This window comes from Tachyglossus aculeatus, chromosome X5, assembly GCF_015852505.1.
Source record: "Tachyglossus aculeatus isolate mTacAcu1 chromosome X5, mTacAcu1.pri, whole genome shotgun sequence".
NCBI classification, from domain to species: domain Eukaryota; kingdom Metazoa; phylum Chordata; class Mammalia; order Monotremata; family Tachyglossidae; genus Tachyglossus; species Tachyglossus aculeatus.
This window is the reverse complement of record NC_052097.1, coordinates 12352227-12379309: the sequence shown is the minus strand read 5'-3', so window position 1 is coordinate 12379309 and position 27083 is coordinate 12352227. Positions and strand designations below refer to the sequence as shown.

General features: G+C 43.6%; 1 protein-coding gene across 2 annotated transcripts in view; it reads left to right on the top strand.

Moving 5' to 3' along the window:
* Positions 1–27083, top strand: part of PPP3CA (protein phosphatase 3 catalytic subunit alpha) — a 418818-nt gene that overhangs the window by 304910 nt on the left and 86825 nt on the right. For both annotated transcript variants that reach the window (XM_038769130.1, XM_038769128.1), the window contains exon 3: positions 15786–15910. In XM_038769130.1, coding sequence (XP_038625058.1) covers positions 15786–15910 — 125 coding nt within the window. The remainder of the gene's footprint in view (positions 1–15785; positions 15911–27083) is intronic.

The following is a 27083-nucleotide window of genomic DNA, read 5'->3' as shown; positions in this document are numbered from 1 at the left end:
GAGAAGTTAAGTGACTTGCGCAGGGTCACACAGCAGACATGTGGCACGGCCCGGATTAGAACCCATGACCTCTGACTCCTAAGCCCGGGCTCCTTCCACTGAGCCACGCTGCTTCTCTACAGCGAGGTACAGTTAGTAGGTTAGAGAGTGAGGTGGACAGGTTCGGTTGTAGTAGGAGAGTAGCGAGGTGAGGTAGGAGGGGGCAAGGTGACTCACTGCTTTCAAACCGATGGTAAGAAGTTTGTGTTTGATGCGGAGGTAGAAGGGCAAGAAGGGCAACCGCTGGAGGTTCTTGAGGAAATATGGCCTGAATGTTTTTGTAGAAAAATTATTGGGGCAGCAGAGTGAAGTATGGACTGGAGTGGGGAAAGACAGGAGGCAGGGAGGTCAGCAAGGAGTCTGATAAAGTAATTGAGGTGGGATGGAATAAGTGCTTGGATTAATATGAATATTCCTTTTCCCTCTTAACTTTTGGTGTTTGAGCAATGCTCACAGATGGAGGGTCTGGTACCCTACTGTAATTTCAACAGTAGAGTAGGACGCACCATGACCTAGTAATAATTATGGTATATGTTAAGTGTTTACTATGTGCCAAACACTTTTCTAAGCACTGGAGTAGATTCAGAGTAATCAGGTTGTCCCATGTGGGGCTCATAATTTTAATCCCCCTTTAACATGTGAGGTAATTGAGGCACAGAAAAGTTAAGTCCAAGGTCATACAGCAGACAAGTGGCGGAGTTGGGATTCTAACCCATGTCCTCTGACTCCCAAGCCCAGGCTTTTTCCACCTAGGCCATGCTGCTTCTCAGGCAAAAAGAATGCAGGATTGGGAGTCAAGGGCCTGGGTTCTGATCCCGGGTCTACCACTTGCCTGCTTTGTGACCTCGGGCAACTGACTAACATTTCTGAGCCACAGTTTTCTCATCCGTAAAACAAGGCTAAAATACTAAGACTGGAACCCCAATGTGGGTCAGAGACTGTGTCAGATCTGATTGTATTTTATCTACATAATAAGTGCTTAACAATTATTTAATGATTTTATTAAGGCTGGAGGAGATTGTCTCTCAAAGATAACTCACACAGCCTCACGATCTCACGATCTCTCATCCTATCCCGACTGGATTACTGCATCAGCCTCCTCTCTGATCTCCCATCCTACTGTCTCTCCCCACTTCAATCTATACTTCACGCTGCTGCCCGGATCATCCTTGTGCAGAAACGCTCTGGGCATGTTACTCCCCTCCTCAAAAAACTCCAGTGGCTACCAATCAACCTATGCGTCAGGCAAAAACTCCTCACTCTTGGCTTCAAGGCTCTCCATCACCTCACCCCCTCTTACCTCACCTCCCTTCTTTCCTTCTACAGCCCAGCCCGCACCCTTCGCTCCTCTGCCGCTGCTCACCTCCTCACTGTGCCTCGTTCTCACCTGTCCTGCAGTCGACCCCCGGCCCATGTCCTCCCCCTGGCCCGGAATGCCCTCCCTCCGCACATCCGCCAAGCTAGCTCTCTTCCTCACTTCAGAGCCCTGCTGAGAGTTCACCTCCTCCAGGAGGCCTTCCCAGACTGAGCCCCCCCATACCTCTTCCCCCTCCCCATCCCCCCCACCCTACCTCCTTCCCCTCCCCACAGCACCTGTATATATGTTTGTACAGATTTATTAGTCTATTTATTTTACTTGTACATATTTACTATTCCATTTATTTTATTTTGTTAATATGTTTTGTTTTGTTGTCTATCTCCCCCTTCTAGACTGTGAGCCCGCTGTTGGGTAGGGACCGTCTGTATATGTTGCCTGCTTGTACTTCCCAAGCGCTTAGTACAGTGCTCTGCACACAGTAAGCGCTCAATAAATACAATTGAATGAATGAATGATAATCATGTCTCCTTCAAACCAAAGGAGGAGGAAGAACAGTTATTTTAGATGAGGAAACTGAGGTCCAGATAGGTTAAGTGACTTATCCAAGCTCACACAGCAGGCAGGTGGGCCAGCTGGGATTAGAACCCAGGTCTCCAGACTCCCATGTCCACGCTTACTGTGTGCAAAGCACTGTACTCAGCGCTTGGGAAGTACAATTCAGCAACAGAAAGAGACAATCCCTGCCCACAACGGGCTCACAGTCTTGAAGGAGGGAGACTGACGTTCAAAACAAGTAATCAGGCTGTAAGCTACTTGAGGGCAGGAATCATGCGGACCAACTCTGTTACATTGTACTCTCCCAAGCACTTAGTACAGTGCCGTCCATACAGTAAGCACTCAATAAATGCCACTGATTAGTCGACTGACTGACTTAATCGCATTTTCTGAAGGAACAGCACTTGAATCAGGTTGGATGGTTGCCAGTCATGAAATCTTTAGTTTCCTACCTAGCAGCTTTAAGGAGTATTGAAACAATGATTTTATAAGCAATTTAGTAAAATAATTTCATTCAGCAGGGACAGGGAGAAAAGTACCAGATCATGGAATGTTAGTGGACCCAAGGAAGAGTTGATATTCCCTGTGGTAGCTTGCTAAATCTCAGGGGCTAGCGGATATTATTTAGAAGTTTCTAAACCCTACTGATACCAAAGAAGGGAAGAAAAGTAATTCAGTTCAAGCGAGTTCCTGAGTTGGCGATTCCTCACTGGTATAGAAGGAGCTGACTGCATAGTATAGTAACTTCCTTCTGGACTGTCTGCTCCCTGTCTAGGCAAAAAGCCTAGCAAATTGCCCTGTAAAACATCAAGTGTTTCTCAAAACCCAAGCCTAGGATATAGATGTCATGTAATCCCAGACCTACTTGGATGTTGTTTAGAGCTGTTTTACAGCAATGACATGATTCGATTTTGTCCTTTCCAAACTGTGTTTGAGCAAATGTTTAACATTGAACTGGGTTTTATTCTGAGGTCATCAGTTGTAGGGATTCTGTTTTCTCTCTGTCAGACACTTGGCCCTGAATCCTCTGGACCTTTAATTATTTAGGCATCATGCTGATGTGAATTTTATGAGTTGAGAGGAGTTTAGAAATTGAAAAAAAATTAATGAGACCGTAGATGGAGTTGGAGTAATAGTACTAAGCGTGGCAGCTGCTCTCTCTAATTCAATCCTTTCTTTTTTCAAAAACGATCTCTTTACTGATGTTAGCTCAGTTGGGAAGTATCAACCTGATGGCTGAATGAAAACCACAAGTGGCAGCTTACTTATTGAATATATGTTATCTCCAGCATCGGCCCACAGTTCAGGGGACAGGTGGCACGCTTCATTAACAATAATGAAAATATTCATAACTGTAATACTAATGCAATAGTGTATTACTAATAACATAATAGTAATAATGGTATTATGTATATACTACATGCTAAGTGCTGGGATAGACATAAGATAATTAGTTTCCATCCCAGTTTAAAAGGGAAGGAGAACAGTTCCCGTTTTACAGATGAGAAAACTGAAGTACACAGAGGTTAAGTGACTTGCCCAACATCACACAGAAGACAGTGGTAGAGGCAGGACTAGAACCCAGGTCTGTTGACTCCCAGCCCCATGTTCTTTCCACTAGACCAACACTGCCTGATTTTGATCATGTGTCAAACATATCCTGTCATAGTGTACTCTCCCAAGTGCTTAGTACAGTGCTTTGCACACAGTAAACGCTCAATAAATGCAATTGATTCGTTAATAATTATAATTAATAATTATGGTATTTGGTATTTGTTAAGCACTTAATATGTGCCAAGCATTGGTCTAAGCGCTGGGGTAGATACAAGGCAATCAGGTTGGACACAGTCCCTGTCCCACATGGGTCTCACAGTCTCCATTCCCATTCTACAGATGAGGTACCTGAGACAGAGAGAAGTTAAATGACTTGCTGAAGGTCACACAGCAGACGGGTGGCCCAGCTGGGATTAGAATGTGCAACCTCTGACTTCCAAGCCCCTGCTCTTGCTACGGAGCCATGCTGCTTGCTTTATTGATAATATATACCATTCCAGTAAAATGTTCTGTTAGTGAACCAGGGATCCCAAAGGGGAGTGGGGCAGAGAGTCCTTCTTTGCTGGCCTGTCACTTTAAGGATGCTTCTAGCCTGTCTTGCCCCTGCCAGCCTTTCCCTTGATTTTATGCTACAATAATTGTAATTATGGTCTTTTTTCAGTGCTTAAGCCAAGCATCCTACCAAGCGCTGGGAAGGATACAAGATAATCAGATCGAACACAGTCCCAGTCCCACAAGGGGCTCGCAATCTAAGTAAAAGGGAGGAGAATGAGGCACAGATGAGGAAAGTGAGGCAGAGAAATTAAGTGACTCACTCAGGATCACATGGCAGACAAGTGACGGAGCTGGAATTAGAACCCAGGTCCTCTGACTCCCAGGCCCATGCTGTTAGCCCACTGTTTCCCTCTTCATCACCATGGCCGGAGCAGGGAGGGGTTCTCCAGAGGGGCTTCCTTTCATTCCCAGAAGCATCTCAGTCCATCACAACAACTGATGACAGAAAGCTCAGTTTGTTGGCTGATTGGTGCTGCAGCGCACTCTGCTGGTTCAGCCAATCAGTCAATTGTATTTATTGAGCGCTTACTGTGTGCAGAGCAATGTACTAAGCGCTTGGGAGAGTGCAGTATAACAAACCCATTCCCTGCCCACAACGAGTTTACAGTCTAGGGGGGGTGGAGACAGTTTTGTTTTGTTTTGGTGTCTGTCTCCCCCCGTTTTAGACTGTGAGCCCATTGTTGGGTAGGGATTGTCTCTGTTGCTGAATTGGCCTTTCCAAGCGCTTAGTACAGCGCTCTGCACACAGTAAGCGCTCAATAAATACGACTGAATGACTATGAATGAGTACAATTACAGATATGTGCATAAGTGCTGTGGGTCTGGGAGAGGAGATGAAATAAACGGAGCAAGTCAAGGTAAAGGGAGCAAGTCAAGGTAAAGGGAGCGAGTCAAGGCGACGTAGAGGGAGAGGAAGAGGGAAGGAGGTCTTAGTCAGGGAAGGCCCCTTGGAGGAGATGGGCCTTGAATAAGGATTTGAAGTGGGGGAGGGTCATTGTCTGTTGGATATGAAGAGGGAGGGCGCGTTCCAGGCCACAGGCAGGATGTGGGAGAGAGGTTGGCAGCAAGATAGGCAAGAATGAGGTACAGTGAGAAGGTTGGCATTAGAGTCTCAGTGCTCTGATAATAATAATAATAATGATGGCATTTATTAAGTGCTTACTATGTGCAAAGCACTGTTCTAAGCGCTGGGGAGGTTACAAAGTGATCAGGTTGTCCCACAGGGGGCTCACAGTCTTAATCCCCATTTTACAGATGAGGTAACTGAGGCACAGAGAAGTTAAGTGACTTGTTCAGAGTCACACAGCTGACAATTGGGAGAGCCAGGATTTGGACCTATGACCTCTGACTCCAAAGTCCATGCTCTGTCCACTGAGTCACGCTGCTTCGGGGTAGACTCTGATGCAGTCTACCCCAAGTGTCCCAAAATGGTGTCAGGCGCTCCTGTGGAGAACGATGGATGGTCTCAGTCTGGAAACCCCAGGAATGAAGCAGTATTGCCCAGTGGCTAGAACAAGGACCTGGGAGTCAGGAGACCTGCTTTTTAATTCTGGCTTCGCCACTTGCTTGCGGTTCAACCTTAAGAAAATCACTTAAGTGGTCTGTGCCTCAATTTTCTCATCTGTAAAATGGGGATTCGATATCTGTTCTCCCTCCTCCTTAGACTGTGAACCACATGTGGGTCAGGGAGTGTGTCTGATCTGATTTTGTGGTGTCTACCCCGGTGCTTAGTTCAGTGCTGGATGCATGGTAAGTGTTTAATAAATGCAGTTATAATTAGAACCTGTGTGAAGGAAATGATCGTAACGATGCACAGCACTATTCATACTCTCTCGTCTCTATTAGAGCGTAAGATCCTTGTTAGCAAGGAACCTATGTCATCCTTCTGTTCATTTCCCCCAGGCACTAAGTTCAGTGTGATGTCTTTCATGGGCGCTCAGTATATACCATTACATCCACTACCAGTCAACTTGACGAAAGGGCAGGGAGTAGAAGTGAGTTGGCATGCAGGGAGGCAGCATGCTGTGAATTTACCAATGGTATTTATTGAGCGCCTACTGGGTGCAGAGCACCTTATTAAACAATTGGAAGAGTACAGTGCAATTGAAGTGCATATAAATATCATTGTTTTTTGCTTTTTTTAACATGCAGCTTTCATGCCATAAAGCAGCATGACGTAATGGATAGAGCATAGGCCTGGGAGTCAGGAGCCCTGGGTTCTAATCCCATCTCAGCCACCTGTCTGTATTGTGACCTTGGGCAAGTCACTTCACTTCTCTATGCATCAGTTATCTCATGTGTAAAATGGGGATGAAGAATGTGAGCCCCATGTGGGATATTTCCAACCGGATTTTCCTCTAGACTGTAAACTCAGTGTGGGCAGGGAATATGTCTATTACATTGTTGACTTGTACTCTCCCAAGCGCTTAATTCAGTGCCCTGAACACAGTAAGCACTCAGTAAATATGATTGATTGAGTGGAAGACTTCTTCAATTGTAGTTGTCTTTCAGCTTTTTTTCCTGTCCACCTCCCTGAATGCCCAAAGTGATGCTCTGGCCAGGCACCTTCACTACTGATAAGAAAGTTCCAACAGGCTTTGCTCTACTCACAGAGCAGATTCATACTTAGGGTCCGGTTTGAGGCTCTTTCCACTGGTCCGACAGTACTTGTTAAGTGCTTACTATGTGCCGAGCACCGTTCTAAGCACTGGGGTAGAAACAAGTTAATCAGGTTGGACACAGTCTCTGTCATTCATTCATTCATTCAATCGTATTTATTGAGCGCTTACTGTGTGCAGAGCACTGTACTAAGCACTTGGGAAGTACAAGTTGGCAACATATAGAAATGGTCCCTACCCAACAGTGGGCTCACAGTCTAGAAGGGGGAGACAGAGAACGAAACAAAACATATTAACAAAATAAAATAAATAGAATAAACATGTACAAATAAAATAGAGTAATAAATACGTACAAACATATATACATATATACAGGTGCTGTGGGGAGGGGAAGGAGGTAAGGTGGGGGATGGGGAGAGGAAGGAGGGGGCTCAGTCTGGGAAGGCCTCCTGGAGGAGTTGAGCTCTCAGTAGGGCCTTGAAGGGAGGAAGAGAGCTAGCTTGGCGCATGTGCGGAGGGAGGGCATTCCAGGCCAGGGGGATGACATGGGCCGGGGGTCGACGGTGGGACAGGTGAGAACGAGGCATGGTGAGCAGATTAGCGGCAGAGGAGCGGAGGGTGCAGGCTGGGCTGTAGAAGGAGAGAAGGGAGGTGAAGTAGGAGGGGGCGAGATGATGGACAGCCTTTAAGCCGAGGGTGAGGAGTTTTTGCCTGATAGAGTTATGCTTATTGTTATGGGGCTCACACTCTTAATCCCCGTTTTACAGACGAAGTAACCAAGGCTCAGAAAAGTGAAGAAACTTGCCCAGGGTCACACAGCAGACACATCAGGGAGCCGGAATTAGAACCCAGATCCTTCTGGCTCCCAAGGCCCATGCTGTAGCCACTAAGCAATGCTGTTTCTCAAAGCCACACTGTTTCTGAGGGCTAAGCACTTGATTATCAACTGAGAAATCGATAAGGCTGACAGAGTTTCTAAGCATGAACAAACGAGCTTCTTTCTCCCAGAGATTCCCGGGTCATCAGTGGTCTACCGGGTCATACATAGTCACGGCCAAATAGACCACGTGCAAGAGGGATTCAGTCATCCGAAAGGGGTGGTTGGAATAACAAGCCAGCAGCTGTGTGATGTAGCTGAGTGGGAAGCAGCAAACATGGTCATCAGGCATTTAAAGCATTCAGTCAATCAATCAGTCGATCAGTGGGATTTGTGGGGTGCTTCCTCTGTGCAGAGCACTGTTCTAAACACTTGGGAGAGCATAGTGAAGTAGGTAGACATGATCCTTGCCCACAAGGAGCTTACAGTCTACTTTGTGCAGTGTGTGTTTCAGAAAATATAGTGTAGACAGGCACTATATATTGGTTATATTGTATGCTTCCAAGTAGTTAGTACAGTGCTCTGCACACCGTAAGTGCTCAGTAAATACCACTGATGGATTGATTAAGTAGCCATGATCCTTGCCCTCAAGGAGCATATTCTAGTGATAGAGTGTGGGCCTGCGAGTCAGAGGGACCTGGGTTCTAATCCCAGCTGTACCACTTGTCTGCTGTGTGACCTTGGGCAAGTCACTTCACTGCTCTGTACCTCAGTTACCTCATCTGTAAAATGGGGGTTAAGACTGTGATCCCTATGCGGGACAGGTACTGTGTCCAACCCAGTTTGCTTGTATCCACACTAACTCTTAGTACAGTGCTTGGCACATAGTAAGCGCTTAACAAATACCGTATTTTTTTTTCTCTATGCATCAGTTACCTCATCTGTAAAATGGGGATTAAGACTGTTAAGACCCATACAATACAGGACCTATGTCCAACCTACTTAGCTCATATCCACCCCAGCTCTTAGAACTGTGCCTGTCACGCAGTAAGTGCTTTACAGATACCATTATCATTATTACTCTGTGCAGAGTATTATACCGAGCATTTCGTAGAGTACAGCGGAGTAGGTAAATATGGTCTCTGCCTTCAAGGAGTTTACAATCTGGTGGGTCTCTTCCCTGGCTCAAGTGAACTTTCTTTTCTATTTTTCCCTCGGAAAGGTTCTACAGTTGGGATTTTTTAAAACATAAAAGAACGGGCGCCTTTCGAAAAAGTTGCCATTTTATTTCTCCATTCACGGTCAACTGCGCCAGTGTATTCGATGTGAAACCTAAACAACGATTGTAAATTAGCCATCACGTTATGCTTTTAAAACTCTTTGAGGGAACCTATACGTCCAGATCCTTGTGTTTATAGGGAAAACTGCACCGTCTGCATTTATATTAGAAAAGTCTATACAGTCGAGCTGTTGTTTGAAATCCATGGAGACCACGTTTGTTAGGACTGAAAATCAGCAGTGGAAACAGGAGTCTGGGAAGAACATGGCAGGAAAGGAACAGAAGGAATTTTGTAAAGGCCAAATTCCTCATCAGGACTTTCCCTACCCAGAGGGCATTAAGGATCAGCAATCAAAATTTCCAAGAATGTCTTTTGTTGTGCTTAGGTTTTAAAAGGAAAAAAACCCCATTAATTTGGTATGGTGTTTGATCTTAATAAGAGCCACAGCAACCAAGAGAACACATTGTTTTATTTATTGATGTTTTTTGCTTTTGAAATGAGGTCCAACTGGTTTTAATATTCATTTAATATTGATTGCTAATGCATTTGTGTTCTGAATAATGATAAAAAATAGGGCACTCAATCACTCCTTGTCTGCCATGACTACTTTTAATGTCCCTGATTTCTTAAACTGAGTTTAAATTATCTTTATTATATTATTAACCCATATGCCATCATTGAATTTTGTCAAAGAGATGCACCCTTATTGACTTAAATTACAAATTAATGATGCTTATGGGTACTTCTGGGATGAAAATGATATATATTTATTACATTTTGGCATGCCTCGTTATTACTAAAACTATAACTGGAAGGTGTTGCTTTATTTTTTTCCACAGGCAGTGGAAACCTGTGGTCATGAAATATAGGAGGTTGGATTTAGCTCATACAGTATTATTAAATGGGTCTGTAGTTTTAGTCCTAGGTTTTATAAAGTAATGAAATGCTATATTTGAATTTTTGAAAAATACCCTCAGGTCATAGGAGTTTCTGAGTATAGATACATTTTAATCATGTTTATCACAGTTATTAAGAATAATAACAAAAATTATCCCAGCTGTGATTTCCCCCTCCCTGCCCCATCAGGATAAATCAACACCGGGGTCTATGGCTCAAGTCCAGTGGAGACAGGAACCAAGATGTAAACTGGATTGTCTCCATCCATTGCCGAGTTGTATTTTCCAAGCACTTAGTAGGTGCTCTGTGCACAGTAAGCGCTCAATAAATACGATAGAATGAATGAAAAATGAAATGCTCGTGACAAAAATAGTTCACAGAAAGTCTGGCTAGATGAATACCTGGAGATGTAATGAAACATTTTGGAGGGCAAAAGATTTTATTACATCTAATATGGGAAACCGATCTAAATGTGGTTAATCATATTAGGAACGGTGTTTATTGAGCACCTCCTGAGGGCAATGCACTGTACTAAACGCTCAGGAGCTTCAAAAGAAGTACAAGACGGTTCCCTGTCCTCAAGGAGTATCTGTGCCAATAAGGGAGACATCTAGAAACACCAAGTAATAATTGTGATGTTTATTAAGTGCTATGTGCCAGTCACTGTACTAAGCCCTGGGGTGGATTCAAGCAAATCGGGTTGGGCACAGTCCCTGTCCCACATGGGGCTCACAGTTTAAGTAGGAGGGAGAACAGGTATTGAATTCCCACTTTACAGATGAGGGAACTGAGGCACAGAGAAGTGAAGCGACTTGCCAAAAGTCATACAGCAGATGAGGGGCAGAGCTGGGATTACAGCCCAGGTCCCCTGACTCCCTGGCCCATGAGACCGCACTGCATATGTGAACTAGTGTGGAGGATAGCTATAAAATAAATGCCTAAGTGCAGGAGCCATTGACCAGAGCCTGGGCGCTGATAGTGGCTTTTTGAGGGATGGAGGCTGTAAGTTAGGCTTTGATCATGTGGAGACCTGACCTCAGTAGCTACCAGGAAACCGTTACTTGTAGTCAGTCAATTATAATCGTAAACATAATCAGTGGTATTTATTGAGCACTTACTGTGTGCAGAGTACTGTACTAAGCACGTGGGAGCAGAGCTGATAGACACGTTTCCTGCCCCTAGTCAGCTTACATTATAGAGAGGGAAAGTGTTTATGTGTATCCAGCTTTTCTTGCTGGGTGTTCAGTGCTTATATCAATCAGTTGTATTTATTGAGCCCTTAATGTGCGCGGAAAACTGTATTAAGCGTTTTGGAGAGTACAGTTTAACAATAAATGAATAATAATGTCATTTATTAAGCACATACTATGTGCAAATCACCGTTCTAAGCTGCTGGGGAGGTTACAAGGTGATCAGGTTGTCCCACGGGGGGCTCACAGTCTTAATTCCCATTTTACAGATGAGGTAACTGAGGCCCAGAGAAGTTGTGACCTGCCCAAAGTCACACAACTGACAATCGGCGGAGCTGGGATTTGAACCCATGACCTCTGACTCCAAAGCCCGTGCTCTTTCCACTGAGCCATGCTGTGTGGAAAACTGTATTAAGCGTTTTGAAGAGTACAGTATAACAATATAACAGACACATTCCCTGCCCACAACGAGCTTACAGGCTAGATGAGGAGACAGGAATCACTATAAATAAATAAATGACAAATATGTACATTAGTGCTGTGGGTTTGGGAAGGGGGGGATGAGTAAAGGGAGAAAGCGGAGTGACGTAGAAGGGAGTGGGAGAAAAAGAAATGAGGGCTTAGCTTGGGAAGGCTGATAGGAGAAGATGTGCCTTCAGTAAGGCTTTGAAGTGGGGGAGAGTAATTGTCAGATATGAAGAGGGAGGGTGTATCAGGCCAGAGGCAGAACATGGACGAGAGGGCGAAAGCAAGATAAACGAGATGGAGGTACAGTGAGTAGGTTGGCATTAGATGAGCGAAGTATGCGGGCTGGGATGAATATCAAGATACCAAGAGATGATATATTGGAGACAGGCTGTGGAGAGGATCGTGTCTGCTAAATAGATGTATTGGACTCTCCCAAGTGCCTAGGACAGGGCCCTGCAAGCAGGAAGCGCTCAATAAATGTCATGGATTGATTGAGCACAGGACATGTCTGTTCCCAAGTGCAGACACAGCAATGTGGCAGGTTGTGTCAATCACACTTCGGGCTTTTCAAACACACATGGATAGTTCCATCTTTTTGGTAGCTCCTCCTTTGAAAATGAAGGACAACTCTACCTAGACACGTCACCAAGACCCTAAATTGCAGGATTTATTAAAACATTCAAGATGATCCCTTAAAGTCATTAAAGAGTAGATGAAAGGGCAAAATTTTTGTTCTCACGGGAGTACACGGGAGGCTGTGGTGAAAAACAAAAAATGTGTTTACATAGTATGGGAGACATTTTGTTGTCAGACTTTTGTTGTTCTGTTAGAATATGCTATAATTTTGTCTCGTGATGAGGTGGCTTGAAATTCGGAATTCATATTTCACAGCGGGAAGAAATGGAATTCCTGGAATTTGCCCAGAAATTAACGTTTGTAGTTAGATTTACGTGCATTGTACCAGATTAAATGGGAAAGCAATGGGGCTCCTTCCCCATGAGGATCTTGCACTCTAACAGGAAAGACAAGCATAAAAATATTTCCAACTAGAATGTTCAAAATAAACAATTGAGTATACACACAGACACAGACATAGACACACAGAAACTAGACTATATCTAGAGTCTGTGTCTAGAGATTCGTTTTGTCAGAATACGTTTAAGGTCTTTGATTTTAGAATATGAGTACTTCCATGCCTTCCTTCATTGTCAATTAATGGTATTTATCGAGCACTTACTATGCACAGAGCACCTTACTAAACTCCTGGGAGAGTACAGTGCAATAGAGATGGTTGATACATTCCCTGCCCTCAAGGCATTTATAGCCTCAATTCCTTACTAGTTATATAATTTTATGGTAAGTACAGACGACCGAGTTACACTGAGATGTTAAATGTCTATTTAACGTGCTTGAAAGAGGAAGACTAATATCATTTGGGTGGTAATAATTAATGTCAACTTGAGTTCTGAACAGGGAATCACCTCTTGGATGGAAAAAGTGCATTGAACAGATTACATTTGTGATTAGCTGCCAACGAAATCCTGGAAACACTTTTTTAAATGATCAACACGTGTTTCCAGTAGGCAGGGCTCATACCTATTTACTGTATTCCGCTCTTCCCAATGCTCAGTACAATGCCCTGCACATAGTAAGTACTCAATAATTGGTTGACTGAACTGCTGAGAATGGCCACTTTATGTCTCAGGTGATTCAGAACTGGTCAGTCAAATGTATGGTAGCCCCAACAACCTGCTGAAAAATGTCCCCAGAAAAACTCAGAAACAACATACCCTTGATTTGTTATAAGTGTCACTTGATTGGGTGAAAATTTGCTTAGGTGGAGAACAAGGTCAGCACACAGTTTCCATTTGCAATGGAGAAGCAGCGTGGTGTAGTGGAGAGAGCCTGGGCCTGGGAATCAGAAGGACGTGTGTTCTAATCCAAGCTCTGCCGCTTGTCTGCTGGGTGACCTTGGGCAAGTCACTTCACTTCTCTGGGTTTCGGTTACTTCTTCTGTAAAATGGGGATGAAGACTAGGAGCCCCATATGGGACATGGACTATGTCCTACCTGATTATCTTGTGTCTACCCCAGCATTTAGTACAGGGCCTGGCACATAGTGAGCGCTTAACAAATACCTTTAAAAAAAAGACTCAAGCTAAAAGGGACAGAGAGTGGGTATGAAATTACGGCACTGTTTCCATTTTGAAAATAGAATTCAGAACTCCCATTTCTTGACAAAAGACTGTTGAAGAAACTAAGAAATGAAAAAGAACGCAGGCATTGTTTATTCAAGACTGTTCTTTCTGACATTTCACTTTTGTTTATTTGGATCGCTCTTGCCAAAAACATGTGTGTAAATTCCCTGTGTGCAGGGAAAGTGCCACTTTGTTACGCTGAACTTCCCAAACGCTTAGTACAGTGCCCCATGCCAAGTGTGTGTTCAGTACGTGCTGCTGTCGCTGCTACTACTATTTCTACTATTGCCTCTTGTCCTCTAGACCGTAAACTCTTCTTCTAAACTGTAAACTCCTAGTGAGCAGGGAACATGTCTATTGCCTGCTGTATTGTACAGCACTTAATACAGTATTCTGCACATAGTAAGTGCTCAATAAAACCGTTGATTGATTGATGATCTTTCTCAAGTGTAGCTGAGCGATGGTGTCATAAAGAACACAAGGAGAAGGAATATAGCGTTTCCAATATAAAGCCATAATATGGCTGCCATTCAGCACACGTGACACCTTCATTTTCAAACAGCATCTTTAATTCCTTTTTATTCATCTTTTTAATAAAATAGTTAATCTCAGTACAAGATCAGCATAGATGCAGTACTTCTTGACATCATAGAGAAGCAGTGTGGCCTAGCGGAAAGAACTGAGAGTCAAGAGGCCTGGATGCTAATTCCGGCTCTACCACTTGCCTGCTGTGTGACCTTTGGCAAGTCACTTAACTTTTAATAATAATAATAATAATAATAATAATAATGGCATTTATTAAGCCCTTACTATGTGCAAAGCACTGTTCTAAGCACTGGGGAGGTTACAAAGTGATCAGGTTGTCCCCCTGGGGGGCTCACAATCTTCATCCCCATTTTACAGATGAGGTAGCTGAGGCACAGAGAAGTTAAGTGGCTTGCCCAAAGTCACACAGCTGATAATTGGCAGAGCTGGGATTTGAACCCATGACCTCTGACTCCATCCCTCGGTTTCCTGCTCTGAAAAATGAGGATCCAGTGCACTTTCTCCCTCCTAATTAGACTCTGAGCCCCATTTGTGACCTCTTTATCGTGTATCTACCGTAGTGTTTAGTACAGTGCTTGGCAAACAGTAAGCTTTTAAGAAATACCACAGTTAATATCATTACTATTATTATTATAGTCCTCTGATTCCCAGGCCCAGGCTCTTTCCACTAGTCCATTCTGCTTCTAATCTGTAAGAGCCTTGTGGGTAAAGAAGGTGTCTACAATGATTTGTACATTCCCAAGTACTTAGTTCAGGGCTCTCCACACAATAAGTGCTCAATAAACAGCGTAGCCTAGTGGAAAGAGTAGGGGGCCAGGAGTCAGAGGACGTGGGCGCTAATCGGCCCTGCCATTTGTCTGCTGTGTGACCTTGGGCAAGTCACTTACCTAGTAGAAGCAGCATGACTCAGTGGAAAGAGCATGGGCTTTGGAGTCAGAGGTCATGGATTCAAACCCCGGCCCCACCAATTGTGAGCTGTGTGACTTCGAGCAAGTCACTTCACTTCTCTGAGCCTCAGTTACCTCATCTGTAAAATGGGGATTAAGACTGTGAGCTCCCCGAGGGACAACCTGATCACCTTGTAACCTCCCCAGCACTTAGAACAGTGCTTTGCACATAGTAAGTGCTTAATAAATGCCATCATTATTATTATTATTACCTTCTCTGGGCCTCATTCCCTCATTTGTAAAATGAGGATTAAGACTGTGAGTTCTATGTGGGACAGGGACCATGTCCAACCTGACTATCTTGTATCTATCCCAAAGCTTAGCACATAAGCCTGGCATAATGGATAGAGCACAGGCCTGGGAATCAGAAGGTCATGGGTTTTAATCCCTTCTCTTCCACTTGTCTGCTATGTCACTTTGGGTAAGTCACTTCACTTCTCTGGGCCTCAGTTAACTCATTTGTTAAGTGGGGATTAAGACCGTGAGCCCCACATGGAACAATCTGAATACCGTGTTTCTACTCCAGTGCTTAAAACAGTGCTTGGAACATAGTAAGTGCTTCACAAACTATTATAGTAAGATCTTAGCTAATATCACAGTTATTATCCTCTAGGCTGTAAGCTCGTTGTGGGCATGGAACGTGTCTACTTACTGTCATATTGTACCCTCTCCGGTGCTTAGTAGAGTGATTAATACGAAGTGCCCAAAATTTATTTTTGTCCTCCAGGTCAGAGACTCAGTTGGGGGACGGGTTCAGAAATTCCGGGATGTGACCCTAACCAGCGTCGTCACTTTTTCTTCCAGTTTGCGGAGACATCCACGGACAGTTTTTCGACTTAATGAAGCTATTTGAAGTGGGCGGGTCCCCGGCTAATACTCGCTACCTGTTCCTGGGGGACTACGTGGACAGAGGCTACTTCAGCATCGAGGTAAGTGGGAATCCTCCCCCCTCGTCGCCCTTGGAAATGCGCAGTTCCCATTTTATCTGATGACCCTTAATGATGTGGAGAGTTTGGAATAAGAAAAGGACATGGGGTTCAGTCATTCATCGAATCAGATGTATTGAGTGCTTACTGTATGCAAAGCACTGTACTAAGCGCTAGGGAAAGTTTGACCTAACAAGCAGCATGGCTTAGTGGAAAGAGCACAAGCTTGGGACTCAGAAATTGTGGGTTCTAATTCCGGCTCTTTCACTTGTCAGCTGTGTGACTTTGGGCAAGTCGCTTAACTTCCCTGGGCCTCAGTTACCCCACTGTAGGCACTCAATAAATACCGCTCACACTCTACCAGCATTTCATTCATTCATTCATTCAGTCGTATTTATTGAGCGTTTACTGTGTGCAGAGCACTGTACTAAGTGCTTGGGAAGTACAAGTCGGCAACATATAGAGACAGTCCCTACCCAACAATGGGCTCACAGTCTAGAAGGGAGAGACCAACAACAAAACAAAACAAAACATGTAGAGCATTTAGTCCAATGCTCTGATTGTTGGACGTTCTTAATAAAAGTTTTTGAATGCGTGAAGCCTAGCGAAGTGTCGAAAAGCAAGAAGAAGAGACACGCGGTGGTCTTCTCATTCCTGCCATCTGTTTTTTTTTTTTATGGTACTTTTTAAACGTTTATTTTGTGCCAGGAGTACATATGAGATACAGGTTGGATGCAGTTCATGTGGTTCTCACAGTCTTAATCCCCATTTTACAGATGAGGTAACTGAGGCCCAGAGAAGCTAAGTGACTTGTGCAAGGTCTCGCAGTAGACAAGTGGCAGAGGCAGGATTAGAACTCAGGTCTTCTGACTCCCAGGCTCCGTGTTCTTTCCACTAGGCCGTGCTGCTTCCTACCTGACTATTGTTTCCCAGCACTTAAAACAGTTCTCTAGTATGTGCTTAATAAATAAATAAATGCTATTATATAGGGGTCATTTCAAGCACTCCTCAGCTGTTTTCTCATTAAGTTTCATTTCACTTTTTCAAGCAAGAAAGTTAATCCTGTTAAACCATGGGGTGTCTTCGTGGCCTGCTAAGGAACACACACCCCCACAAACGAATTAGAATGTAGGACTGATTCAGGTGGGTGAATGAACCCTATTCAGGGTTATATGAGGGTGTGGGTAGACATATATAAGTACCTAATGCATTATGTCGCCTTCTTTGACACCTGCCGTTTTCACGGGGGCTGGGACCAACCTAAAACAAAAAAAATTCCTGTAGAGAAAGATTTCTTCACAGCGTTTGAGCAAGAGCTGCTTTGGGCGGGAAGGTAGTGTCACAGTGGGCTTGATTTAAAATGTTTTGATAGGAAGGAAATCTGTCATTTATAAATCTGAATTCACACTGTTTTGACATGGAGTTGCCAGAGTGAGAACTGGACATACCAACTTCATTTGGCATTTTTATGGGAAGAACAGAAATAATTAATTCTACAGAAATGACAACACTGTAATTTTTAGTTTTCTGCCACTGTATTTCAAAACTGCATCCTTGTTTCAATCTGCCTTTAAAGGCCACCTCTTCCATAATTAAACCTTTCAGGAGGCAGTGGAATGTGAAAGTGCAAAAACCATTTCCTTGGATCTGTAGCCTATATAAGCTTTTTAATTTTATTTTCAGATGTTTTTAACAGTATGTGAATATCCAAGCAATGGTATGAAAATGTATAGAAAACACATCTGATGTCTATTTCACCTCACCTCTTCCTTGGGTCCAAATTGTTTTCCAGTGTCATATTTGGTTATACCAAATACTCTCTATAATAAGTTTCTTTCAAAATTAAGTATCTTTGTATCAAGATTTCACCTGTACTATTATAAGACAATAATAATGACAGTCAGTCCTCCAGATCTTTTTATGACATTTGCTAAGTGCTTACTACATAGCTGCTAACAGCTTCTAAGCGCTGGGGTAGGTACAAGCAAATTGGGTTGGACACAGTCCTTGTCCCATATGGGGCTCACAGTCTTAATTCCCATTTTACAGATGAGGTAACTGAGGCTCAAAGAAGTTGTGACTTGCCCAAGGTCACAGAACAGATTGGCCTGTGCTCTGTCCACTATGCCTTGCTGCTTCTCTAAATAAAGACTTGTTTCACCAAGATTCTCCTTTATTTTGACATCATCACATTTTCTCTTCACAATATCCTTGTGAGATGAGAAAAGGCAAATAGAGCAGTAGTGTAGCCTAGTGGAAGGAGCATGGACCTGGGCGTCGGGCCTGGGTTCTAATCCTGAGTCTACTACTTAACCTGCTGTGTGACTTTGGGCAAGTCACTTCTCTATGCCTTAGTTCTCTCATCTACAAAATGAGGATTCAGTACCTGGGCTCTGTCGAACTTAGAATCTGAGCCCCATGTGGAACCTGATGATGTAGTCTCCAGGAGTCAGGAGAGTGTTTTTAAGGGCTGGTTGGCATTATGGGTGTTGGCGGATGTATTATTTATGTGTTGCTAAGATTTCCAAATTGCACGAGTCAGAAAATTGCCCCAGAGTACAAGTACTAAGAATTAATGCATTAATTATAAGGAAAATTTTCTAGAACAACAGCAATTAGGAAGCCTAAACACTGGAGAAGTCCGGATAAAATAGCAGAACTTTAAAGGATAAAAAAATAATGAAGAGGAAGAGAACCTCAGTAAAGGTGATGTCATAGTCTATTTTGGCTAGAGGTGGCATAGGAACATCTGAGGATCATCTTTGTTCAGGTAGTGGTCATTGTCAGTCAATCAATAGATGCTGTTGAGCACTTACTGCGTGCAGAGCACTGGGCTAAGCGCTTGAGAGAAGACATTACATCAGGAGTTTACGGTCTAGAGGGGAAGACAGGCATATTCTTGTTTGAGATGGATATTTTCTTCAGGTCAGTTGCTTTTAAGGCTTCCACCTGCAAGTTCAGATGGTCTAATAATAATAATAATAATGGTCTATTTATTTTACTTGTACATATTTACTGTTCTATTTATTTTGTTAAAGATGTGCATATAGCTGTAATTCTATTTGTTCTGACGATTTTGACACCTGTCTACATGTTTTGTTTTGTTGTCTGTCTCCCCCTTCTAGACTGTGAGCCCGTTGTTGGGTAGGGACCGTCTCTATATGTTGCCGACTTGTACTTCCCAAGCGCTTAGTACAGTGCTCTGCACACAGTAAGAGCTCAATAAATAGGATTGAATGAATGAATGAATGTATTTGTTAAAACCTTACTATATAATGATGTATTTGTTGTTAAGCACGTACCATTTGCCAAGCACTGTTCTGAGCTCTGGGGTAGATAAAAGGTAATCAGTATGCCAGTGGTGATGTACTGGATAGAGCATAGGCCTGGCAGTCACAAGGTCATGGGTTCTAATCCCAGCCCTACCACTTGTCTTACATGTGACCTTGGGCAAGTCACTTCACTTCTCTGTGCCTCAGGTACCTCATCTATAAAATGGGGATTGAGACCATTCATTCATCCAATTGTATTTATTGAGAGCTTACTGTGTGCAGAGCACTGTACTAAGCGCTTGGGAAGTATAAGTCAGCAACATATAGAGATGGTCCCTACCCAACAACGGGCTCACAGTCTAGAAGGGGGAGACAGACAACACGACAAAATATGTAGACAGATGTCAAAACAGTCAGAACAAATAGAATTAAAGCTATATGCTCAAGGTGGACAGGGACTGTGTCCAACCCAATTTGCTTGTATTCACCCCAGTGCTTAGTACAGTGCCTGGCACATAGTATGTGCTTAACAAATACCATTGTTAATAATGATAAAATAATAATTATGGTATTTGTTAAGCACTTGTGTGTATTATTATTACTAAGCCCTGGGATAGCTACAGGATAATCAAGTTACAAATGGGGCTTGCAGAGTTAGGAGAGAGAACAGGCATTTAATCGCCATTTTATAGATGAGGGAACTGAGGCCCAGAGAATAATAATAATAATAACAATAGTAATAATAATAATAATGGTATTTGTTAAGACAGTGGACCTGATTTCAGTCCATTGGGTAGAAGCAGCATGGCTCAGTGGAAAGAGCATGGGCTTGGGAGTCAGAGGTCATGGGTTCGAATCCCAGCTCTGCCACATGTCTGCTGTGTGACCTTGGACAAGTCACGTAACTTCTCTAGCCTCAGTTAACTCATCTTTAAAATGGGGATTAAGACTGTGAGCCCCATGTGGGACAACCTTGATTATCCCCCCAGCGCTTAGAACAGTGCTTTGCACATAGCGCTTAACAAATGCCATCATTATTATTGTTATTGAGAAGCAGCAGAAGTGTGGATCTGGTCCTGGATCCTAATCCTGCCTCCAGCTGCCTGCTGTGTGACCTCAGACAAGTCCTTAACCTCTCTGTGCCTCAGCTTCCACAACCGTAACATAAGGATTCTATACTTATTCTCCCTCCTCCTTAGCCAACCCTCTAAACTGTAAGCTTATTTTGGGCAGGGAATATGTCTGTTTATTGTTGTAGTGTATTGTCCCTAGCGCTTAGTACAGTGCTCTGCACAATGTAAGCACTCAATAGATAGGATTGAATGAATGGGTGGTTGAATGAATGAATGAACAAGGTTGTGAGCCCTATGTAGGACAGGGACTCTGTCCAAGCTGATTCTCTTATATCTACCCCAGCTTATAGCACAATGCTTGGGACATACTCAGTGCTTAATAGCGCTATGATGATTTAATTAGCAGTGTCCATTTAGGAAGCAAAGCAGGGTGATGTGTGCCGGAAGCTGGGAATGGAAAATAGTTGTGTGAGGAACATTTTGTATCGAGAGTGTTTCTGTTTCAATTAGAGCGTGTGGGATGTTAGCTCTGCCACCGCAATCCAGGCCATGTAAATGCTCGGTCACAACAGGATGCCGAAACAGCATGGGAAGCTTTCAACAAATAATTCAGCACACACACACACGTTATGTTCGGAACGAGTTCTCTCACATTCGCAAGTGCAGACTCCCCGAGGGTTCTGTATTCTTGTTGGAGAAATAGCTTCAGTTGAGCTGCAGATGGCATTTGGAGCAGAAAATGGGATGTGGAGAATTGGATCCTTAAAGATTTGAATGTTGAAGGGAAAAAATAACGCTACATGTAACCCTCCCTGGAATCAGGAAACGGCACTTCCCTCTTCAGAAATGTATCTTGCTTGGTGCACGCTCAACCAAACAATTTGTGTACTTTACAAGAGCTTAGTACAGTGCTCTGCACACAGTAAGCACTTAGTAAATGCGATTGAATGAATGAATGACTGAATGGTATTTTTTGAGCACTGTACTAAGCGCTTGACAGAGTTCAACACAACAGTTGTCTGACGCGTTCCCTTCCTACAGCGAGCTTTTAGGTCACCATGCAGAGAAGAAATCTTGAGTCTGGGTGGACCCAATCTACCTTGGTTCTGACCTGATGATGATAATAATAATAATAATAATAATAATAATAATAATAATAATGGCATTTGTTAAGTGCTTACTATGTGCAAAGCACTGTTCTAAGCGCTGGGGAGGAAACAAGGTGATCAGGTTGTCCCATGTGGGGTTCACTGTCTTAATCCCCATTTTTCAGATGAGGTAACTGAGGCACAGAGAAATTAAGTGACTTGCCCTAAGTCACACAGCTGACAAGTGACAGAGCTGAGATTTGAACCCATGACCTCTGACTCCCAAGCCCGGGTTCTTTCCACTGAGCCACGCTGCTTCTCCAGCTTAGTAAGGGCTGAGTCACAGAACCTAAGCTTGCACTGACCTGAATGTGGAAGCCCCTGACCCAGAAGTAGTCCCGGATTCTACTTCCTGGTGATCTGTGCCCGAGTTGCTCTTTTTATCCTATTGGCACAGCTGTGGAAGTGCGAAAGTCAGCCAGTCAGTGGGTTTTATTGAGTGTGAACTACGTGCAGAGCACTGTACTGAGCACTTGGGAATGTACAGTACCAAAGAATTAGCAGACATGTTCCTGTCCAGTCTAGAGGGGGTGACCAACATTAAAATAAATGAATGTCATTTATAATATATAATTCAAAGATATGTCCCTTAATGCTGTGATTCTACCCCCTTTCAAAGCTTTATCAAAGGCACATCTCCTCTGAGAGGCCCTCCCTGACTAAGCCCCACTTTCCCTCATCTCCCACTCCCTTCTGTGTTGCCCTGACTTGCTCCCTTTGCTCTTCCCCACCTTCCAGCCCCCAGAACTTAGGTCCCTATCTGTCATTTTATTTATTTATATCAATGTCTCTTTCCCCACCTCTAGACTGTGAGCTTGTTGCGGGCAGGGAATGTCCCTGTTTATTGTTGTAATGTACTTTCCCAAGGACTTAGTACAGTGCTCTGCACACAGTAAGCGCTTGATAAATATGATCAATTGAACGAGTTGAGGTGAGGCAACTCTCAGCTGCCTAAAGGTCACATTTGGTGATTAATGGTAGTTCCCTGCTTCATCTAGCAGGCACACCTTGTATACCCTTTCACCCGGTCCCTGTGTAAACCCCCTGAAATAAGGAGAAAAATTTAAGCGGTGCCCTCAAAGCCAATGTAAGCCCATCCATTGTTCACCTTTGCCATGGTCAGATATGGCCCCGTAAACTAGACTGGGCCCAACACTTCTCTTCCTCCTTTTCAGTTCATCTGTCACTCTCCTTTTCTATCTCATCTCAGTCTCTGTATTCATCTACTTTTTTTCAAAGGTATTTGTTAAGAGCTTACTATGTGCAAAGTACCGTTCCAAGCACCAGGCTCAATCAGGTGGGGCACATTTCCTGTCCCATGTGAGGCTCACAGCCCAAGTAGGAGGGAGAACAGATATTGAGTCAATCATTCAGTCATTCAATTGTATTGATTGACCACTTACTGTGTGCAGAGAGCTGTATTAAGCGCTTGGAAAGTACAGTTCAGCAACACATAGAGACAATCCCTGCCCAACAACAGGCTTACAGTCGGCACTGAGAAGTTAAGTGACTTCCCCACAGTCACACAGCAGTCAGGGGCGGGTCCAGAATTAGAACTCAGGTCCACTGATGCCCAGGCCGGTGCTCTTTCCTCACTGGGTCCTTGGCTGCCTCTCTCCATCTCTCTTCGTGAGTAGCAGCATGGTACAGTGATTAGAGCGCAGGTCTGGGAGTCAGAAGGTCATGGGTTCTAATCCCAGCTCCACCACTTGTGTGCTGCGTGGCCTTGGGCAGGTCACTTCACTCCTCTGGACCTCAGTTACCTCATCTCTAAAATGGGGATTGAGACTGTGAACCCCACATGGGACAGGGACCACCCCAGCACTCAGTACAATGCCTGGCACATTCATTCATTCAACCATATTTATTGAGCACTTACTGTGTGCAGAGCACTGTACTAAGCAAAGTAAGCACTTAACAAGTACCATTATTATTATCCTGTCTCCCTCTCTGGGTTGTTCCATTTAAATCCTTCTCACAACCATTTGCCTCACCTTGGAGTGAGGTTTGCCCAGGGGCTCTTAATAATAATAATTAATAATGATTATGGTATTTGTTAAGGTTTATCATGTGCCAGGATACAAGCAAATCGGGTTGGACACAGTCCCTGTCCCACATAGGGCTCACAATCTCAATCCCCATTTTACAGATAAAGTAACTGAGGCCCTTGTACATATTTACTATTCTATTTATTTTGTTAATGATGTGCATTTAGCTTTAATTCTGTTTATTCTGACGACTTGACACCTGTCCACATGTTTTGTTTTGTTGTCTGTCTCCCCCTTCTAGGCTGTGAGCCCGTTGTTGGGTAGGGACCGTCTCTATATGTCACCAGCTTGAACTTCCCAAGCGCTTAGTACAGTGCTCTGCACACAGTAAGCGCTCAATAAATACGATTGAATGAATGAATGAATGAATGAAGCATAGATAAGTGAAGTGACTTGCCCAAGGCCACATAATAGACAAGTGGTAGAGCCTCGATTAGAACCCATGATGGTCTGACTCCAAGGCCTGTGCTCTATCCACAATGCCATGCTGCTTTTGCAGCTGACTTGAGCTAATCGTCTGTGTACTTTTTCTTTCTTTTTGTTGTGTTTGTTAAGCGCTTACTATTTATCAGGCACTGTACTGAGCACTGGGCTAGATACAAGCTAATTAGGGTGGACCCCGTCCATGTCCCACATGGGGCTCACGGTCATAATCCTATTTTACTGGTGAGGTAACCAAGGCACAGAAAAGTGAAGTGACAGCAGACAAGTGGCGGAATCAGAATTAGAACTCTGGTCCTTCTGACTGACAGACCCGTACTCTAGTCACTAGGCAACATTGCTTCTCTTAGCTCCACAGCACTTATATACATATCTAGAGAAGCACCATGGCTCAGTGGAAAGAGCCCAGGCTTTGGAGTCAGAGGTCATGGGTTCAAATTCTGGCTTTGCCAACTGTCAGCTATGTGACTTTGGGCAAGTCACTTAACTTCTCTGTGCCTCAGTTACCTCATCTGTAAAATGGGAATTAAAACTGTGAGCCCCCGTTGGGACAACCTGATCACCTTGTAACCTCCCCGGTGTTAGAACAGTGCTTCACACATAGTAAGTGCTTAACAAATGCCATTATTATTATTATATCTATAAATTATATATTATTAATTATTCATTTACATTTTAATGTCAGTCTCCCCCTCCCCCTCGCGGTCAGTGAACATGACTACGAACATTCTTGTATTGTACTCTCCCAAGCGCTTAGTACAGTGTTGTGCACACAGTGAGCACTTGATAAATGCTATTTATTGTGAGAAAAGATTGAGATTCACGCAGTCACGCACACTTTACTAAATAAACTGTAGAGAAATATAATATTCAGCATTGCAAAGCACAGTCCATCACCTTAAATCAGAAAAAAAAAACATTTTGTGAGGACAAAAATAACTCATTCAGTTATATTTATTGAGTGCTTACTGTGTGCAGAGCACTGTACTAAGCGCCTGGGAGAGTACAACATAACAATAAATGGACACATTCCCTGCCCACAGTGAGCTTACAGCCTAGTGGGGAAGACAGACATTAATAGAAATAAATCAATTATGTGAAAGCGCCGGCTTTATGCAAGGTGGCACACTAATTCTCTTTGGCCTTCCCAGATTGAGCCCCCTCCTTCCTCTCCCCCTCCTCGCCCCTCAACCCCCCCCCCCTTACCTCCTTCCCTTCCCCACAGCACCTGTATATATGTATATATGTTTTTACATATTTATTACTCTATTTTACTTGTACATATTCTATTTATTTAATTTTGTTAATATGTTTTGTTTTGTTCTCTGTCTCCCCCTTAGACTGTGAGCCCACTGCTGGGTAGGGACCGTCTCTATATGTTACCAACTTGTACTTCCCAAGTGCTTAGTACAGTGCTTTGCACACAGTACGCGCTCAATAAATAAATAAATATGATTGAATGAATGAATAACTGAATGGTCTCTGAACCCACTTGAATAGTTCTGTTTTGTAAGAACATAAATGCAACCTGATTTGGTCAGTAGTGGGGAAGTCTGGAAAGAGTCAGCAATTGATTGTCCTTAGCCTCTCAGTGTAGGATCAGAGATGAAGGACAAGATTTCCAGAATCAGTGCTGTGAAAGAAGGAAGTGAAAGTCAGTGGCTGCTTGATTTGATTTCCACTTATTTTTACCTGAAGTGAGTGTCTCTAAAGGGTAGGGATGGTTTGGAGGATATCCTGGAAGGCTAATAGTGCTCTAGTTCTTAACAAAGGCTTATCAGGGGGCCATAAAGGTAGGTAATATATCAGTCCTGATTGCCAAGAGATCAAAGGGGTAAAAAAGATTTGGGCCACTGAGGGGGAAGACTTTCGGTACTGGAGTTCTGAAGTTCTGAAGCTTGCCTCTCACATTAGAGACTGAACCTTTTTCTTTGACAAGTTTTCAGTAACTTGATGCCTCTGAGCTCTTTAGGCCCCAGCGGAGTTTTAAGATTTTTGATAACTCTCTCAGGGATGATTGCATCAATCAGATTAAAATGGGCATTGTCATCACCTGCTTAATATTTGTCCAGTTCCCTTGCTACTGAGTGTGATTTAAGTGGAGAGAAAAATAATAATAATAATAGTTGTGGTATTTGTTAAGCGCTTACTGTGTGCCAGGCACTGTAAAGTGCTGGGATGGATACCAGCAAATCGGGTTGGACCCCGTCCCTGTCCCACATGGGGCACGAAGTCTCAATCCCCATTTTGCAGATGAGATAACTGAGGCCCAGGGAAGTGAAGTGATTTACCCAAGGTCAACCAGCAGACAAGCGGCAGAGTCAGGATTAGAACTCAGGTCCTCTTTTCTCTCATGTGCATGCGCTTTCCACCAGGCCACATTGCTTCATAGCCAAAGTCAAAGCCAGTTTGGCTGGCATGATTAATAGTGGCCTAGTTAATAAGTTAAAACACAGTTTAGGGTTTAGGCTAGGCAGAGATTAGCATTCGTTTATTATGAATAGATAGTTTGTGTTCTGGTCATTGTTTATGTTGGCCAGCTAGTACTGGGAAGGGTGATGTTTGTAGCAATAGTAGAATAGTATTTATCAAGTGCTTACTCTGTCCCAAGCACTGTACTAAGCACTGTGAGAGGACACACATAGATAGATCTAAAGACATGGACTCTGTGTAACTCAGAGGGCTCAGCATGACCTCCATTTATGTGTTCCTCGAGGATCCCGCTATCACAAAATCAGGACTGGTGTTACACTAATCCCTCCCCATTTAAGAACCAAAATATCAGGTGAAAAGTACTCATTTGGAAGCAGCGTGGCATAGTGGATAAAGCACGGGCCTGGTAGCCAAAGGACCTGGGTTTTAATCCCGGCTTCATCACTGGTCTTCTGTGTGACCGTGGGCAAATCACTTCACTTCTTTGTGCCACACTTTCCTGAACTGTAAAATGGGGATTCATTACATGTTCTCCCTCCTACTTGACTGAGAGCCCCATGTGGATCAAGCAAGTACTGTCTCACTTGATTAACTTCTGTCCACCGCAGTGCTTTGAACAGTGCTTGCCACATAGAAGGTGCTTAGCAAATGCCATTAAAAAAAATGGTGGGTCAAAATGTGTGAGAGGATTGCATCAGATTGAAGACTGACCGTACTTTGGTCGTGAGAAATGACTTCCCCTCACTTCTCACCCCTCAGAA